Here is an 18,275-nt window from a genome sequence, read left to right as displayed (position 1 = left end):
CATGGGTTTTCTCTGGGGGGAGAGAGAGAGCGAGAGAGCGAGAGTGTTGGGGGAACGGGTGCGTATGTGGGAGAGAGAGAGATGGAGTGTGTGTGTGTGTGTGTGTGTGTGTGAGAGATGGAGGGCATGTGTGTGAGAGATTGTGTGTGTGTGTGAGAGATGGAAGGTGTGTGTGTGTGTGTGAGAGAGAGAGATGGAGGGTGTGGGTGTGAGAGATTGTGTGTGTGTGTGAGAGATGGAGGGTGTGGGTGTGTGTGTGAGAGGGAGGGTGTGTGTGTGTGTGTGAGAAAGATGGAGGGTGTGTGTGAGAGGTGGAGGGTGCATGGTGTGTGCGAGTTGGAGTGTGTGTATGTGAGATGGATGGTGTGTGTGTTTGTGAGATATGGAGGGTTGGGGTGGGAGATTGCAACCTTCAAGTGGCCCGCCCTGTTTCGTCGAATGCAATCAACCTGCCGTGCACAATCAAATAAGATCAAATAGAACAAGTTGTCCTTCATGTGCACACCATATGCAAGAAGAAGAAGAGGAAGAGTTGGAGGGTGTGTGTGAGAGATGGAAGGTGTGTGTGAGAGATGGAGGGTGTTTGTGTGTGTGTGTGAGAGATGGCATGTGTGTGTGGGAGAGAGAGATGGAGGGTGTGTGTGTGTGTGTGTGTGTGTGTGTGTGAGAGAGATATGGAGGGTGAGTGTGACAGATGGATGGTGTGTGTGTGTGTGTGAGTGTGTGTGTGAGCGATGGAGTGTGTGTGTGTGTGTGTGTGTGTGTGTGAGAGAGATGGAGTGTGTGTGTGTGAGAGAGATGGAGTGTGTGTGTGTGAGAGAGATGGAGCGTGTGTGTATGAGAGATGGAGGGTGTATGTGTGAAAGATGGAGGGCGTGTGTGTGTGGGAGAGTGAGTGAGCTGTGAGTGGGTGAACTGAGCCCACCATCCATGAGTGAGTGAACTGTCGGCCCACCAGCCGTGAGTGAACTGTGAGCCCACCAGTCGTTAGTGAACTGTGAGCCCACCAGCCATGAATGAGTGAACTGTGAGCCCACCAGCCGTGAGTGAGTAAACTGTGAGCCCACCAGCCGTGAGTGAGTGAACTGTTAGCCCACCAGCCGTGAGTGAACTGTGAACCCACAAGACATAAGTGAGTAAACTATGAGCCCACCAGCTGTGAGTGAGATGTGAGCACACCAGCCGTGAGTGAACTGTGAGCCCACCAGCCGTGAGTGAACTGTGAGCCCACCAGCCGTGAGTAAACTGTGAGCCCACCAGCCTGTGAGCCAGCCAGCCATCAGTTAACTGTGAGCCCACCAGCCATAAGTGAATAAACTATGAGCCCACCAGCCGTGAGTGAGTAAACTGTGAGCCCACTAGCCGTGAGTGAATTGTGAGCCCACCAGCCGTGAGTGAGAGTAAACTATCAGCCAACCAGCAGTGAATGAGTGAACTGTCAGCCCACCAGCCGTGAATGAGTGAAGTGTGAGCCCACTAGCCATGAGTGAACGGTGAGCCCACCAGCCGTGCGTGAGTAACTGTGAGCCCACCATACGTGAGTGAGTGAACTGTGAGCACAGCAGCCGTGAGTGAGTGAACTGTGAGCCCACCAACCTGAGTGAGTGGACTGTGAGCCCACCAGCCGTGAGTGAACTGTGAGCCACAGCCATGAGTGGGTGAACTATGAGCCCAGCAGCCGTGAGTTAACTTTCAGCCATCCAGCCATGAATGAACTGTGAGCCCACCAGCCATGATTGAGTGAACTGTCGGCCCACCAGCCGTGAGTGAACTGTGAGCCCACCAGCCATGAGTGAATGGTGAGCCCACCAGCCGTGCGTGAATAACTGTGAGCCCACCATACGTGAGTGAGTGAACTGTGAGCACAGCAGCCGTGAGTGAGTGAACTGTGAGCCCACCAGCTGTGAGTGAACTGTGAGCCACAGCCGTGAGTGGGTGAACTGTAAGCCCACCAGCCTTGAGTGAGTGAAGTCAGCCTACCAGCCGTAAGTGAATGAACTGTGAGCCCACCAGCCATGAGTGAGTGAACTGTGAGCCCACCAGCTGTGAGTGAGTGAACTGTGAGCCCACCAGCCGTGAGTGAACTTTGAGCCCACCAGCCGTGAGTAAACTGTGAGCCCACCAGCCTGTGAGCCCACCAGCCAACAGTGAACTGTGAGCCCACCATCCGTAAGTGAATAAACTATGAGCCCACCGGCCGTGAGTGAGTGAACTGTGAACCCACTAGCCGTGAGTGAATTGTGAGCCCACCAGCAGTGAGTGAGTGAACTGTCAGCCCACCAGCCGTGAGTGAGTGAACTGTGAGCCCACCAGTCGTGAGTGAGTGAACTGTGAGCCCAACAGCCATAAGTGAACTGTGAGCCCACCAGCCATAAGTGAACTGTGAGCCCACCAGCCATGAGTGAGTGAACTGTGATCCCACTAGCCGTGAGTGAGTGAAGTGTGAGCCCACCAGCCATGAGTGAACTGTGAGCCCACCAGCCGTGAGTGAGTGAACTGTGAGCCCACCAGCCATGAGCGAGTGAACTTTGATCCCACCAGCTGTGACTAGATTGAACTGTGAGCCCACCAGCCATGAGTGAGTGAACTGTGATCCCACCAGCAGTGAATGAGTGAAGTGTGAGCCCACCAGCCATGAGTGAACTGTGAGCCCACCAGCCATGAGCGAGTGAACTTTGATCCCACCAGCTGTGACTAGATTGAACTGTGAGCCCACCAGCCGTGAGTGAGTGAACTGTGAGCCCACCAGCCGTGAGTGAGTGAATTGTGAGCCCACCAGCCGTGAGTGAGTGAACTGTGAGCCCACCAGCCGTGAATGAGTGAACTGTGAGCCCACCAGCCCTGATTGAACTGTCAGCCCACCAGCAGTGAATGAGCGAAGTGTGAGCCCACCAGCCATGAGTGAACTGTGAGCCCACCAGCCGTGAGTAAGTTAACTGTGCGCCCACCAGCCATGATTGAACTGTGAACCCACCAGCCATGAGTGAATTGTGAGCTCACCAGCCTTGAGTGAGTGAATTCAGCCTACCAGCCGTAAGTGAATGAACTGTGAGCCCACCAGCCGTGAGTGAATTGTGAGCCCACCAGCCGTGAGTGAACTGTGAGCCCACCAGCCATGAGTGAGTGAACTGTGAGCGCACCAGCAGTGAGTGAGTGAACTGTGAGCGCACCAGCAGTGAGTGAGTGAACTGTGAGCCCACCAGCCGTGAGTGTTAACTGTGAGCCCACCAGCCGTGAGTGAATGAACTGTGATACCCAACAGCCTGAGTGAGTGAACTGTGAGCCCAACAGCCGCGAGTGAGTGAACTGTGAGCCCAACAGCCGCGAGTGAGTGAATTGAGCCCACCAGCCATGAGTGAACTGTCAGCGCACCTGCAGTGAATGAGTGAACTGTGAGCCCACCAGCCGTGAGTGAGTGAACTGTGAGCCCACCAGCCGTGAGTGAGTGAACTGTGAACCCACCAGCTGTGAGTGAGTGAACTATGAATCCAAGAATCCATTCGGCCCATAATGTCCATACTAGCCCTCTGTAAAACAGTCCCTTCGGCCCCCAACACTCATACTAGCCATCCAGAAAGTTCCCCCACTGCCGCCGCCTGAAGCCGTGCCCCTCCCCACTTGCCGGCCCCATCAGCCACGCCAGCGCAGTAGGGAGAGGGTTGCCGAGCCAGCTGCCATTTACAAATCATCATTTTGACTGGCGTCACAACGGGGAGGATTGCCGGACCCAGTATCCGCACCTGCGTAATTTGGGCCCAACTGGGCCCAACGGGTTCACGGGATGTCTAGTACACATAGTCCCTTGAATATGTGCATGAGTATGTATGCGCAGTATATTTTTGTAAAATATAGAAGACCCAGACTGGCAACTGCTTCACTGAAACCTGTGTCCGTTTCTGTCTATGCCATACTGTAATATCTTACAAATGGGGATGAGAATTGGATCAACCGTTAAATTCAGTGCAGAACTGTTTTGCAATGTGCAGTATTATTTAACATTTAAAATGGCAAATACGGAGCTTTGTCAAAGGTGTTTGTGAACTGGACACGATAGTCTGCAGATCCTTTTATGCATGTGACTGTAGTGTAAAACACAGCTGCACAAATCATCTAGAGATTGTCAGGCAAATTTTGTATTGTCTGCATGGCAACATGATGTCCATGGGATACATTGGCCGACTAGGGACTTTCGACAAGAACCATGAAACCTTTACCACATACCGTGAGCGAATGGAAATGTTTTGTCATAAGGTCATAAATGATATCAACCAAATTAGGCCATTCGGCCATCGAGTCTACTCCACCATTCAATCATCTCTCCCTCCTAACTCCATTCTCTTGACTTCTCCCAATAACCCCCGACACCCATACTAATCAAGCATCTATCTATCTCTGCCTTAAAAATATTAATTGAAGGCCTCCATAGCCTTCTGTGGCAAAGAATTCCTCAGATTCATCACCGTCTGACTAAAGATATTCCTCCTCATCTCCTACCTAAAAGAATGTTCTTTAATTCTGAGGCTATGACCTCTAGTCCTAGACTCTCCCACTAGTGGAAACATCCACTCTATCCAAGCCTTTCTATACGTCCCTCCTCATTCTTCTAAACTCCAGCGAGTACAGGCCCTGTGCCGTCAAATGCTCATCATATGTTTTTTTTATACAATTAATATTATTGAAGCTGAAAAAATGGAGGATGTTGATCAAGTGCAGGAACACAAAACCAGGCCATCAGAGAACATAAAAAGGCCATTCTATTAACTGAAATTGAGCCTGAAGTTTATGCAATTCTCACTAATATCCTAGTCCCGGAGAAAGTAAAGAATGTTTCATTTGAAACTGTTGTTTCAATGTTTCAAAACTTGATGCTCCCTTCTACCCTATGCCCACTCAATTTCAGTGTAGAAACCAGAAGTCTGGCGAGACTGTGGGTGAGTACATTATCTCATTGAAGAAATTTCCCTATACTGCAATTTTGGGACATTTTTGGATCGGGCTTTGCGTGATAGATTTGAATGCAGATTGCTGGATGAGCGAATCCAATCAAAATTACTGAACACACCAGCCCTTACATTTGCTTTTGCATGCAAAACTGCCTTGGCCATGGAGATGGTATCTCAAAGTGCATGTGATGTTCCAACAACACATGCGGGCACAGTCAACAGTCAAAAGGCAGTTCCAAAACACAAGCATGACAGAATAGGAAAAAAGCCTTCACATCAAAGTTCTGCAAAAAAAACAGATACATGCGATCGATGTAATGGCCAACACAAAGCAAATAAGTGCCAGTTCAAGGTCTCTACGTGCTCAAAGGAAAGGCCACATTGCATCAGCATGCCGAGTACCATCACAGGACAAAGCAGATCAAAAGGATAGACAAAACCAAACGGTGGGTCTGGAAAGAAAGATTTTCAGACAAAGGTCAGAGTAAATAATCAATACATTACTACACATATTAATATGGCTGCTGATTGTACAATTATAAGCCCAGACACCTATTAATCCAAGTTTAGCTGTACACCTCTCTCATAAACAAATGTTCAACTGAAAATGTACTAAGGAGAAGTATTGGAGACATGTGGAGAGATAGTGTGTGATGTACAACACAAAGGCAAGTCTCCGAAGCTGCCAATAGTTGTCACGAGCTATGTCAATAGGGCAACGTTGATGGGCAAAGATTGTCTCAGCGTACTGAAACTGGTCTGGAAATCTATATGTCAAGTTGAAACGCCACCAAAACTGGATCAGTTATTGGAGAAACACCATGCTATGTTCAAGGACAACTACGCTGGTATAAAAGGTGAGCAAGTACACATCAAGATTCGGCCCCAAGTGAAATCTGTCCACTGTAGACAGCGACCAGTGCCATATTCACTGAAAAGTAAAGTGAAAGCTGAAATCAAAAAGTTGGAACAAAACGATGTGCTCTTTAAAACAGATCACAGAGATTGGGCTATTTCAATAGTAGTGGTGCCGAAAGTGGAGAACACAGTGAGATTGTGTGGAGACAATAAAGTGACCATCAAACAGGCAGTAGATGATGAACAGTATCCATTACCAACCTCACAAGATTTGTACGCTGAACTTACTGGTTCCAAGGTATTTTTGAGGCTAGACCTACAGTTACACATGCATATGCCCAGCTAAATGGCGACTGTAAGAGCCAGCAGTACCTCATGATAAACATACACACGGGACTGTATTCCTACACAAAAGTGCCCTCTGGTGTGATGTCAGCACCAAAAATCTTCCCAGAACAAGGACAAGATTCTGTAAGGAATATCACATTGTTTGATCAATCAAGATGACTTACTGATTGCAACTGATACTGAGGAGGAGAATCTCGAGATACTCAGTAAAGTTTTGAAGCAGCTTGATGAGCACAGTGTAAAGTTAAAAAGATGCAAATGTGCATTCTTACAGTCAGAAGTTGTGTATCTTGGTTGTAAAGTGGATTATCATAGACTACAACCAGTGAAGCAATAGATTGAAGCTATAACAAATGGCCCAAAACTGCAGAATACATATAAACTTCACTCCTTCCTGGGTATGGTACAGTATTACTCAAACTTTCTTACCCATTAACCACAAAGCTAGCTCCTCTTCACAAGTTGTTAAAAAAGGATGCAAAATGGGTATGGTCCAAAGAGCAAAAAAATGCTTATGATGCATGTAAGAAAAGCTTGACCAGTGATGCATTACTTGTCAAAGAAGCTCTAAAGAAACAAGTTCTTGAAGGCAATTCAAAATGTCACTGCGGCTATCTAGTTTCTTACCTAAATATCGTACCACACCACAATCTACCACGGGGTATACTCCAGCTTCTCATGAAAAGAACGCTCAGAACTAGACTGAGTTTGGTTCTTCCTAACCTGTTTCCTAAGGTTGAAACAATCTGATCGGAAACATCATTATGGTGGAAGTCAAAGAGAATACAGGTTCAATGCACATGATCAGGTTTGTGTTCTCAGCCCTCCTTGCAAAGCAAACAAATGATAGGTGGGAACAATAGTTGATGTGGTATAAGGAGGTACTTGGTAGAAATTGGAGGATGTGTTGGAAGTGTGCACACCAACCATATGAAGCAGAGGCCCAGTATGAAGACCTGCTCTACTTCTGCGACGTTCGGTGGCTCAGTCGAGGTGCAATGTTAGAAAGAGTATACGCTCTGCAGGAAGAAATAGCAACATTCCTCGAAGGTACAAAATGTCAATGCCTCAGAATTTCGCGATCCTAAATGGCCTTTGAGTCTAGCATTTATGGTACATTAAACAGATCATTTAAACAATTTAAATGTTAAACTTCAGGGAAGAAATCAACTCATACATGAAATGTGTGGACACATCATTGCCTTCAAAACGTAACTGCGACTGTTGGAATGCCAGCTTGAAAAATCATGCTATGGTGTGGTGGAGAGGGGGGGTTGTGGTGGAGAGAGGAGGGGGGGGTTGTGGTGGAGAGGGGGGGGTTGTGGTGGAGAGGGGGGGTTGTGTGGTGGAGAGGGGGGGGGGGTGGTGGAGAGGGGGGGGGGGGTGTGGTGGAGGGGGGTGTGTGGTGGAGGGGGGTGTGTGGTGGAGGGGGGGGTGTGGTGGAGGGGGGGTTGTGGTGGGGGCCGGTATGGGGGGGGGGGGGCTCCAGGTTCACTCAGCTGCTCCCGTCCCCAGCGCCTGTCGGAATCACAGCCCCCGCCCGCGGAACACAGCCCACACTCCGCTGCATCAGCTTTATTCTCGGCGGTTTCTGGACGGGCGGTGGCTTGTGGATGGGCGGAGACAGGTGGACGGGCAGTGGCTTGTGGACAAGCGGCGGCTTGTGGACATGGTCACGGACTCAGCCCCGCCTCTGGGGTGTTTATTCTCCAGCGGGTGCCCGAGGGACGTCACCTTCATGGTGACGACAGGCAAGAAGATCAATCTGCTGATCTCATGATTTTATAAACCTTCATAACTTTTGTAATCTTCCGTCAATCGGAACAAAACTTGGTGCGCTTGGAGCGGAGGCGAGTAAGGTGGCGATATATGGTACCGTTTTTGCACAAGTTTAAAAACAATGCAGACCGGAAGTGGTCAAGATGAGAGTTTTAGTAATAGTATAGATGTATTATTACCTCCATTTATTAACTATGGCGATAGATGTGGCCCGCAATCCGCTCACAGACATGGTTCCTCACCCTATGCAGAACAAGGTTGCCGACCTCTGATCTAAATGATTAACGTATATTGTAAATAGCTGCGGCCCCAGCTTCCGGTCTGCCAACCAATTTTCTATCAATGTCAATACCCTACCGCCAATACCATGTGCTCTAATTTTGCCCACTAATCTCCTGAGTGCGACATTATCAAAGGCTTTCTGAAAGTCCAGGTACACCACATCCACTGACACTCCTTTGTCCATTTTACTTGTTACATCCTCAAAAAATCCCAGAAGATTTGTCAAGCACGATTTCCCCTTCCTCAGTGTCGAAGTCAGCACTCGGTGAGATCTGGTTGGATCGGCGTCTCTGTGAGGACGGGTCGTCAGCCTCATCAGGCCTCAATGCCGGGATACAGCGTGGGGCCCTCCTGGAAGTCTGGGCCTGCTCTCAGTCGGGCCCTGCACTCGGTCGGTTTGGTTGGTGGTACCTCAAGGCCAAGACCTGGTAGTCTGGTCAGCATCTCCGTGAGGTCGATGCTTCGGGAGACGTCTGTAGGCCTCACTGGTCAAAACACCCTCAGGCCAGGCAAAGGGAGTGGTATATGGATTTCACAGGTATTTTTAACTACTGCAATAACTCATTTACTGAAAATTAACTTGCTTTCTATATTTTCCCATCCCGATGATGGGTCACTGACCTGAAACATTGATTTTTGCCTTTTTTTATTTCAGATTCCCAGCAGCCGAGGTTCTTTTATTGTAATTTAACTGGCATTTTGCTGCAGTGGCTCCTCTGTAGCTCTTGTCGCCATTTACACTGAGAATGGCACCTGTTGCGATGGCCTGGTCTATGCTTGTCACATAGACAGTCTTTGGCAGTCTGTGAGAATACTCACTTACTTTGCACCGGTAAGAAAACTATTTATGTTACATGTCATTAAGCTCATTTGTATTGATGAGTTTATGTTGTTTCCGACAGTACACAAGAATAGTTTAGCATAGTTTAGTTTAGCGATACATGACCATCAATCATAAAATCATAAGTATTGGAGTATTGAGTACAGTTTTGTATCTGGAGTATTGTGCACAGTTTTGGTCTCCTAATTTGAGGAAGGACATCCTTGTGATTGAGGCAGTGCAGCGTAGGTTCACGAGATTGATCCCTGGGATGGCGGGACTGTCATATGAGGAAAGATTGAAAAGACTAGGCTTGCATTCACTGGAGTTAAGAAGTGTGAGGGGGGGATCTTATAGAAACATATAAAATTATAAAAGGACTGGACAAGCTAGGTGTAGGAAAAATGTTCCCAATGTTGGGCGAGTCCAGAACCAGGGGCCACAGTCTTAGAATAAAGTGGAGGCCATTTAAGACAGAGGTGAGAAAAAACATTTTCACCCAGAGAGTTGTGAATTTGTGGAATTCCCTGCCACAAAGGGTAGCGGAGGCCAAATCACTGGATGGATTTAAGAGAGAGTTAGATAGAGCTCTAGGGGCTAGTGGAGACAAGGGATATGGGGAGAAGGCAGGCACGGGTTAATGATTGGGGATGATCAGCATGATCACAATGAATGGCGGTGCTGGCTCGAAGGGCCTAATGGCCTCCTCCTGCACCTATTTTCTATGTTTCTATGAGATCATGTGATAGGAACAGCATTCGGCCAATCAAGTCTACCATTCAATTATGGCCGATCTATGTCTCACTCCTAACCCTTCTCCAGCCTTCTCCCCATAGCCTTGGACACCCGTACTAATCAAGAATCATCCATACTAATCAAGAAATCATCCGTCCTAATAATCCATTCACATAGTTCTAGTGACAGCGTGAGTTTCCTCTGGGTACTCTGGTTTCCTGCCACATCACAAAGACGTGCATGTTTGCCGGTTACTTGGCCTCTGTAAATTGTCCCTATTGTATAAGAAGTGAATGAGAAAGTGGGATAATGTAATCGATGGTCAGCGTGGACTCAGTGAACCGATGGGCCTGTCTCCAGAACAGGGGGGTCACAGTTTAAGGATAAGGGGGAAATCTTTTAGGACTGAGATGAGGAAAACATTTTTCACACAGAGAGTGGTGAATCTCTAGAATTCTCTGCCACAGAAGGCAGTTGAGGCCAGTTCAGTGGCTATATTTAAGAGGGAGTTAGATGTGGCCCTTGTGGCTAAAGGGATCAGGGGGTATGGAGAGAAGGCAGGTACAGGATACTGAGTTCATGATCATATTGAGCCATGATCATATTGAATGGTGGTGCAGGCTCGAAGGGCCGAATTGCCTACTCCTGCACCTATTTTCTATGTTTCCATGCTGTATCTCTAAACCTGACTATAGGTACTCTCATGTTCATGCACGCATCTATGTTACTGTATCTATTCGAGTCCCCTGAAGTTCAATTCTGATGCATAATTTAACCCCTTTATGGGTCTGGTGTCTGTCTGCTGATCCATACTTGCAACAGGTTGGAAATTCAGTCCCCACCATCTGTGCACAAGTCATGATTTTAGTTGAAATCCTGATGAAATCTAGAATTCCTTCAGCAATGATAAAATAGATTAATTTGAGTCATATAGGCACAGAGCTGTACAACTCAGAAACAGTTGGTACCTGGACGTGGCGCCGGCGGACGAGAAGCCGAAGCAAAGAAGTCGAAGCCAAAGAACCGAATGCAAAAGAGGCCGAAACTCCAATAAACCAAAAGAGTACAAAGACAAAACACCTACTAATTGAAAGGATGGGACGCCTAAAAGCCAACGAACCGAAAAGCTGCGTCGCCTAAAAGTAAACTTACCGTTCTGTCAAAACGCCACCTACCCGAAAGGCGCCGTCGCCTACAAGCCAAAGGACCGACTGCCGCTCAACAAAAATGATGTTGCCGGGGGACGGGACTTGTCAGTGATTGATCCAGACCCCCCACGTCCATCACATCACTGTGAAGGGATGAACATTGTCTCACACCTCCGCTCCACGTGATCCACAGCCCGCGGAGGGTGGCCGTGAGAGAGTGGGGGCTGTCCCCAGGGATGCGTACCTTCGGCGGCTTTCAACTTGGCTTGTGTGGGAAAAGAACTCCCAGGCTCCCGTCTACCCCTTCTCTCTCTCCCCCTCCTCTCTCTCCCTCTTCTCTCTCTCCCCTCCTCCCTCTCCCCCTCCTCTCTCTCCCCCTCCTCTCTCTCTCTCCTCTCTCTCGCTCCGCCTCTCTCTCCCCCCCTTCTCTCTCTCTCCCCCCTTTGCTCTCTCTCCCCCCTTCTCTCTCTCTCTCTCCCCTCCCCTTCTCTCTCTCTCCCCTCCCCTTCTCTCTCTCTCTCCCCCCCCTTCTCTCTCTCTCCGCCCCTTCTCTCCCCCCCTTCTCTCTCTCTCTCCCCCCTTCTCTCCCTTCCCCTTCTCTCTCCCCCTTCTCTCTCTCTCTGTCCCCCCCTTCTCTCTCTCTCTCTCTCTCTCTCCCCTTCTCTCTCTCCTCCTCCCCCTTTTCTCTCTCCTCCTCTCCCCCTTCTCTCTCTCCTCCCCTCCCCCTCCCCCTTCTCTCTCCTCCCCTCCCCTTCTCTCTCCTACCCTCCCCTTCTCTCTCCTCCCCTCCCCCTTCTCTCTCCTCTCCCTTCTCTCTCCTCCCCTCCCCCTTCTCTCTCCTCCTCCCCCTTCTCTCTCCTCCCCTCCCCCTTCTCTCTCCTCCCCTCCCCCTTCTCTCTCCTCCCCTCCCCCTTCTCTCTCCTCCCCTCCCCCTTCTCTCACCTCCTCTCCCCCTTCTCTCTCCTCCTCTCCCCCTTCTCTCTCCTCCTCTCCCCCTTCTCTCTCCTCCTCTCCCCCTTCTCTCTCCTCCTCTCCCCCTTCTCTCTCCTCCTCTCCCCCTTCTCTCTCCTCCTCTCCCCTTTCTCTCTCCTCCTCTCCCCTTTCTCCCTCCTCTCTCTCTCGCCTCCCTCCCCTTCCTCTCTCCTCCTCTCACCCCTTCTCCTCTCCTCCTCTCCCCCTTCTCTCTCCTCCTCTCCCCCTTCTCTCTCCTCCCCGCCCCCTTCTCTCTCCTCCTCTCCCCCTTCTCTCTCCTCCTTCTCTCTCCTCCTCTTTCTCTCCCCCTTCCGTCTCCACCGGCAGAAGTGTCCCACAGTCACTGACCGCGATGCACCTCCAACGGACCCCAACCCCCACACCAGGGTGATTCTCCCTATGCCTCCTCCCTCATTGACTCGGCAACTGTTTCGCCAAACACGTGCACTTGGTCCGCCAAAGTCTGCAGGATCTTCCAGTTACTGACCATTTTAACTCCTTTTCCATTCCTATAATAACCTTTCTGTCTTGGGCCTCCACCAAAGCCAGAGTGAGGTGACATGCAAACTGGGGGAACAATACTTCACTTTGAACATTGAATTGTCCAATTATGGGTAACTACATGAACATCCCCCATATAACCCGCCCTCCCATTTCCTCCCCTCTCCCCTGTGGCTCACCTGGACTCGCACCTATTCCTCACCTCCCCTTACATTCCATCCTCTAGCTTCAAAATTCATAATTCAATCCTTTGTCACACAACGTCTGTCTTTTCATCTTGTCCAACTATCTGCCTATCAAATAACCCTTCTCACCTGTGTTGGCCTATTACCTGCCAGGCTTTGTCCTGCCCCTCCTCTCTTCCAGCTTTCTTTCCCCCACCTCTACAATTACTCTGAATCCAGATTCTACTGAGATGCTGCCTGACCTGGTGAGCTACTCCTGCACTCTGTGCCTTCTGAGGTTTAGAGGGATATGTGGCACCTTGTTCAGCATGGAAGATTTAAAGGGATGATAATAAGGTCCAACAAATTGATTCCAGGAATGTGATTTTGACCTTGGAGTGCAATTTAATCTGACTGTAAGTATACTACCTATGATAGTCATAGTGCCATGGCTTCATACTGCATGGAAACTGGCACAAACACTCCATGCCGATCAAAATGCACCATATAAGAAAAGCCAATTTGCCCACATTAGGCCAATATCCTTCTAAATTATTCCTATCAATGTACCTGTGTCTTTTAAATGTTGTTATAGTACCTGCCTGATCTACTTCCTTTGGAAGCTTATTCCATATACCCATCACCCTCTGAGTGAAAAAGCTGTCCCTTGGGTTCCTATTAATTCTTCCCCCTTTCCACTTAAAACTATGTCCTCAGGTTATTGATTTCTCAACCCTGGGTAAAAGACCCTGTATTCACACTATCAATTCCAACATGATCTCTAAGATCACCCATCAGCCTCCTGTCCTCCAGGGAATATAATCCTAGCTTGTCCTGAGCTTGCAGCTCGGGTTCTCGAGTCCTGGCAAAATCCTCGTAAATCTTTCCTGCACTCATTCCATCTTAATTACATTATTCCGATAGCAAGGATATGGAATGAGCTGCCAGAGGAGGTGGTTGATGCAGATACTGTAACAACATTTAAAATACATTTAGACTGGTATACAGATTGGAAAGGTTTAGGGATATGGGTCAAACAAGGGCAGGTGGGACTAGCGTAGATGATGCATCTTGGTTGGCGTAGGCAAGTTGTGCCAAAGGACCTGCTTCCGTGCTGTATGACTCCATGACATACAGAGGGATCTCATGATACAAACTCACTAGTGGAACTATGAGTAGAAAGGATGGTAAAAAAGGCATGTCACATATGCGGCTTCGTTGTTTGGGACTGAGTATGAAAGTTGGGAAGTTTTGCTACAGCTAATTAAACCTTGATTGGAGTATTTTTTGCAGTTCTGGACCTATGTGGGGACTTTGAAAAAGGTGTAGAAGTAATTCATTGCAATATTGCCAGAATTAGAGCAGGCAATGGGATTAGTTTAAATTGGTGACATGGTTGACACAGATACTGTGGGTCAAAGAGCCTGATCCTGTGCTGTACTGTTAGAGGTTATATATCCCAACAAACTACATCATGTTTATAAAATGCAAAGCAAGTGCTGGTATTTATAGTTGGAGAGTTGTGCTGAACAAGTTCTTCCTCCCAGGCATTCCACTAAGGCTGAGGACATTGGCCTCTAGACATTTCTGAAGTGACTGAAGAATCCAGTGAGAAATGTCACAGATGGAACAGGTGGTGTTTGATGGGGTAAGTGAATCAACAGCAAATGCTAGTCACAATCCCCATTATAAACTTAAGATACTGAGCTGACCAAGTATCGACACGTGATCGGACTAGACCTTGAGGCCTGTGCATCTTTCTGGTCATGATATTTTTAAAAGGACCCAGGACAGGAGAGGTACAACAAAATTAATTCTGCAAAGGCGCAGAACAATGAACAGTTCCACATCAAGAAAGTTAAGCGGCATTTTCACGGGGCGAGTTGACGCAAGATGTCAGAGTGAAGAGGTCGTGGTCCAGCACGAGTCTCGCACGATATAACGGCAGTAGATAGAGTTCCCACGGTACTCGGCATTTCTGCTATTTGTGCGAGTGACTTGTCCGTTTCCCGAGCATTCCCGTTAAATCTTGAATGAACATCGTGAACTACACGTGACACAAATGATGTAACTTTTTTTTTCACACACTATATATATCCTCCCTTGGTTGAATTGGCTCATTTGGAGACATATTTTACTGTGTATGTGGGAGACACAGATGGACTGAGCACAGTACCTCGGTCTTACTGTGTGTGGGAGAGGGGGAGAAAGAGACGTACACTCACAGAGGCAGAGTCTCTCAGCCTGTGTAAGAGGGAGGGAGAGAGAGAGAGAGAGAGGCACACACAAGGTGGATGTGAAATCTCACCTGCCTGTTTCAGTGACAGACACCCGCCGTCAGTAAATGAAGACACCCCCATCTGTCTCCCCCTCCTCTCCCTCGACTCCCCCACCTTTCTCACCCAACTCCAGTCCCGTCCCGACCCCCTGGGAAACTGAATAGAGCAACAGTCAACTGCTGCCTGTGCGCTGATATGACAATAAAGGCTACTTTACTTTACTGAGTTAAAGAGTTCCCACGGTAGACTGTAAAACTGGGACCCTGGTTCTGGACTCCCCCAACACCGGAACCCTTCTTCAGACAGCATAATCGGAATTGAGTCTGAAGATGTGTCTCGTCCCGAAACATCAGCTTTTTTTCTCCAGAGATGCTGCTTGACTCGCTGAGTTACTCCAGCTTTTTGTGTCTGTCTTCGGTTTAAACCAGCATGTACAGTTCACTCCTTACACGGGTCTCTGTACAACATTGATTGGTAGCGTTCCGGACCCCTGGACCCGAGGACTCCGACCTGTATCTCTCAAAGAAGTACATGTGAAAAATTTCTCACGGACCATAAAAATGCGTAACCTTTCAGTAAAGTCCCTTTTAAAGTCCCTTTTAAAGATTATAGTTATTTTCTTGAATCTCATTAACATAACTCATGAATAAGTTGATGTCCATATGCGGATGTAAATCTTTATTTTTATTTATTTTTTAAATTCAATCCCACATAAGATAATTTTTACTCACCTTCTGTTCCCTCTGTCCAGCTTCCGGGTTCACCGTTCGCAGGAGTTCCCACGGTACCCGCAAGAGTTATTACGGATATCGCACTGGCTACTACGTTCATATAATGTTGCAATACTCAACCACAAGTGTACAAGTCAATCTTGGAGAAATTCAAACTTTCTTGAATTTTCTCCCGAGTGACCAAGTTACACGATGACCTGCCGTTAGCGCTACGGTGGTCCACGGTGGTCCACGAATGCCGCACTGTTATCGCACGAGGTTCCCACGATGTTAAACTCCGGTTAACTCTTGCGTCAAGTCGCCCCGTGAAAAGGCCGCTTTAGGGTTTCTTACTGGGTCTCTTTGTTCTTGAAGAGAAAGCAGGAATCTGCTGGAGGGGATGTTAGAATTAACAGTGATGTTTTATCAGTTCCCTTGAAACTTGATAGACAATAGGCCATTCGGTCCTTCGAGCCACCACCGCCATTCAGTGTGATCATGGCTGATCATCCACAATCAGTACGCCCTTGCTGCCTACTCATTTCACACTGGAATCAAAGATAGAGCACTGACCTTGATCCTTTTATCATTTTGGAAATCCAAAAATACTACATCCACAGAGCTATAGAAAATGTATTAAATGTGATTGTCCTTCCATGAAACCATATTGTTGATCATGATTGTCCCTCACGTTGTCGGTGATATTATGATTAATTTCTTTATCGAAATGGATTCTGGCATTTTCCTAAAGGCAAGTGTTATGTTACCTGCATCTCTCCTTTTTTGAATAAGGGTGTTGTGTTTCCAATTTGCTGGGTCCCTACCAGTGTTCAGAGAACTCTGGAAGATCACAAGCAATTAATTCACCATCTTAGAAGTCACTTCCTTTAAGACCTTTAACTTTAGTTTTCAGGTCCAGGGGACTTGTCAGCCTTTAATTCCATCACTTTCTCTCTATTAATCGTAATTGTGTTAAGTTCCTCACTCCTTGACCCTCCGCATTTTATACTAGCATTTTACACTGTGAATGGCTCGATTATAATCATGCATTGTCTTTCCGCTGACTAGTTAACACGCAACAAAAGCTTTTCACTGTATCTCTGTACACATGACAATAAACCAAACTAAACTAACAAAACAATTGAATATTTTTTAGTTTCACCTGCTGTGAATGTACAAAATCTTAGGAGCAGATTTAGGCCACTCAGCCCATCAAATCTACTCCATCATTCAATCATGGCTGATATATCTTTCCCTCTCAACCCAATTCTCCAGCCCATAACCTTTGTCACCCTTACTAACCAAGAACCTGTCTATCACCCCTTTAAAAATACCCCTAAACGATCTTCACAGCTGTGTGACAATGAATTCCACTGACACATCTGGCTAAACAATTCCTCATCTCCTTTCTACAGGTACATCCTTTTATTCTGAGACCTTGCCCTCTGGTCCGAAACTCTTCCACTAGTGGAAACATATCCACATCCACTTTATCCAGGTCTTTCATTGTTTAAATGTTCATTTAGACAATGAATGTTTGAGGTCTCTGTCATAGAAACATAGAAACATAAAAACATAGAAAATAGGTGCAGGAGTAGGCCATTCGGCCCTTCGAGCCTGCACCGCCATTCAATATGATCATGGCTGATCATCCAACTCAGTATCCTGTACCTGCCTTCTCTCCATACCCCCTGATCCCTTTAGCCACAAGGGCCACATCTAACTCCCTCTTAAATATAGCCAATGAACTGGCCTCAACTACCTTCTGCGGCAGAGAATTCCAGAGATTCACCACTCTCTGTGTGAAAAAAGTTTTCCTCATCTCGGTGCTAAAAGATTTCCCCCTTATCCTTAAACTGTGACCCCTTGTTCTGGACTTCCCCAACATCGGGAACAATCTTCCTGCATCTAGCCTGTCCAACCCCTTAAGAATGTTGTAAGTTTCTATAAGATCCCCCCTCAATCTTCTAAATTCTAGCGAGTACAAGCCGAGTCTATCCAGTCTTTCTTCATATGAAAGTCCTGACATCCCAGGAATCAGTCTGGTGAACCTTCTCTGTACTCCCTCTATGGCAAGAATGTCTTTCCTCAGATTAGGAGACCAAAACTGTACGCAATACTCCAGGTGTGGTCTCACCAAGATCCTGTACAACTGCAGTAGAACCTCCCTGCTCCTATACTCAAATCCTTTTGCTATGAATGCTAACATACCATTCGCCTTCTTCACTGCCTGCTGCACCTGCATGCCTACTTTTAATGACTGGTGTACCATGACACCCAGGTGTCGTTGCATCTCCCCCTTTCCTAATCGGCCACCATTCAGATAATAATCTACTTTCCTGTTTTTGCCACCAAAGTCGATCTCACATTTATCCACATTATACTGCATCTGCCATGCATTTGCCCACTCACCCAGCCTATCCAAGTCACCTTGCAGCCTCCTAGCATCCTCCTCACAGCTAACACTGCCCCCCAGCTTCGTGTCATCCGCAAACTTGGAGATGTTGCATTCAATTCCCTCGTCCAAATCATTAATATATATCGTAAATAGCTGGGGTCCCAGAACTGAGCCTTGCGATACCCCACTAGTCACTGCCTGCCATTGTGAAAAGGACCCGTTTACTCCTACTCTATGCTTCCTGTCTGCCAACCAGTTCTCTATACACATCAATACTGAACCCCCAATACCGTGTGCTTTAAGTTTGTATACTAATCTCTTATGTGGGATCTTGTCGA

The 18,275-nt window shown here is 47.6% G+C and overlaps 1 protein-coding gene across 1 annotated transcript in view; it reads left to right on the top strand.

Moving 5' to 3' along the window:
• The first annotated feature begins 7,802 nt into the window (after positions 1–7,802).
• The window catches only part of LOC116979250 (sodium- and chloride-dependent neutral and basic amino acid transporter B(0+)-like), an 82,457-nt gene continuing 71,984 nt past the window's right edge, over positions 7,803–18,275 (top strand). Inside the window, exons 1-3 of the mRNA XM_033030850.1 lie at positions 7,803–8,021; positions 8,866–9,042; positions 14,098–14,198. Coding sequence (XP_032886741.1) covers positions 14,166–14,198 — 33 coding nt within the window. The 5' untranslated portion in view covers positions 7,803–8,021; positions 8,866–9,042; positions 14,098–14,165. The remainder of the gene's footprint in view (positions 8,022–8,865; positions 9,043–14,097; positions 14,199–18,275) is intronic.

The sequence above is a fragment of the Amblyraja radiata genome, chromosome 12 (genome assembly GCF_010909765.2).
Source record: "Amblyraja radiata isolate CabotCenter1 chromosome 12, sAmbRad1.1.pri, whole genome shotgun sequence".
Taxonomy (NCBI): domain Eukaryota; kingdom Metazoa; phylum Chordata; class Chondrichthyes; order Rajiformes; family Rajidae; genus Amblyraja; species Amblyraja radiata.
Note: the sequence above shows the minus strand (reverse complement) of the source record. Positions and strands in the feature narration are given on the sequence as shown.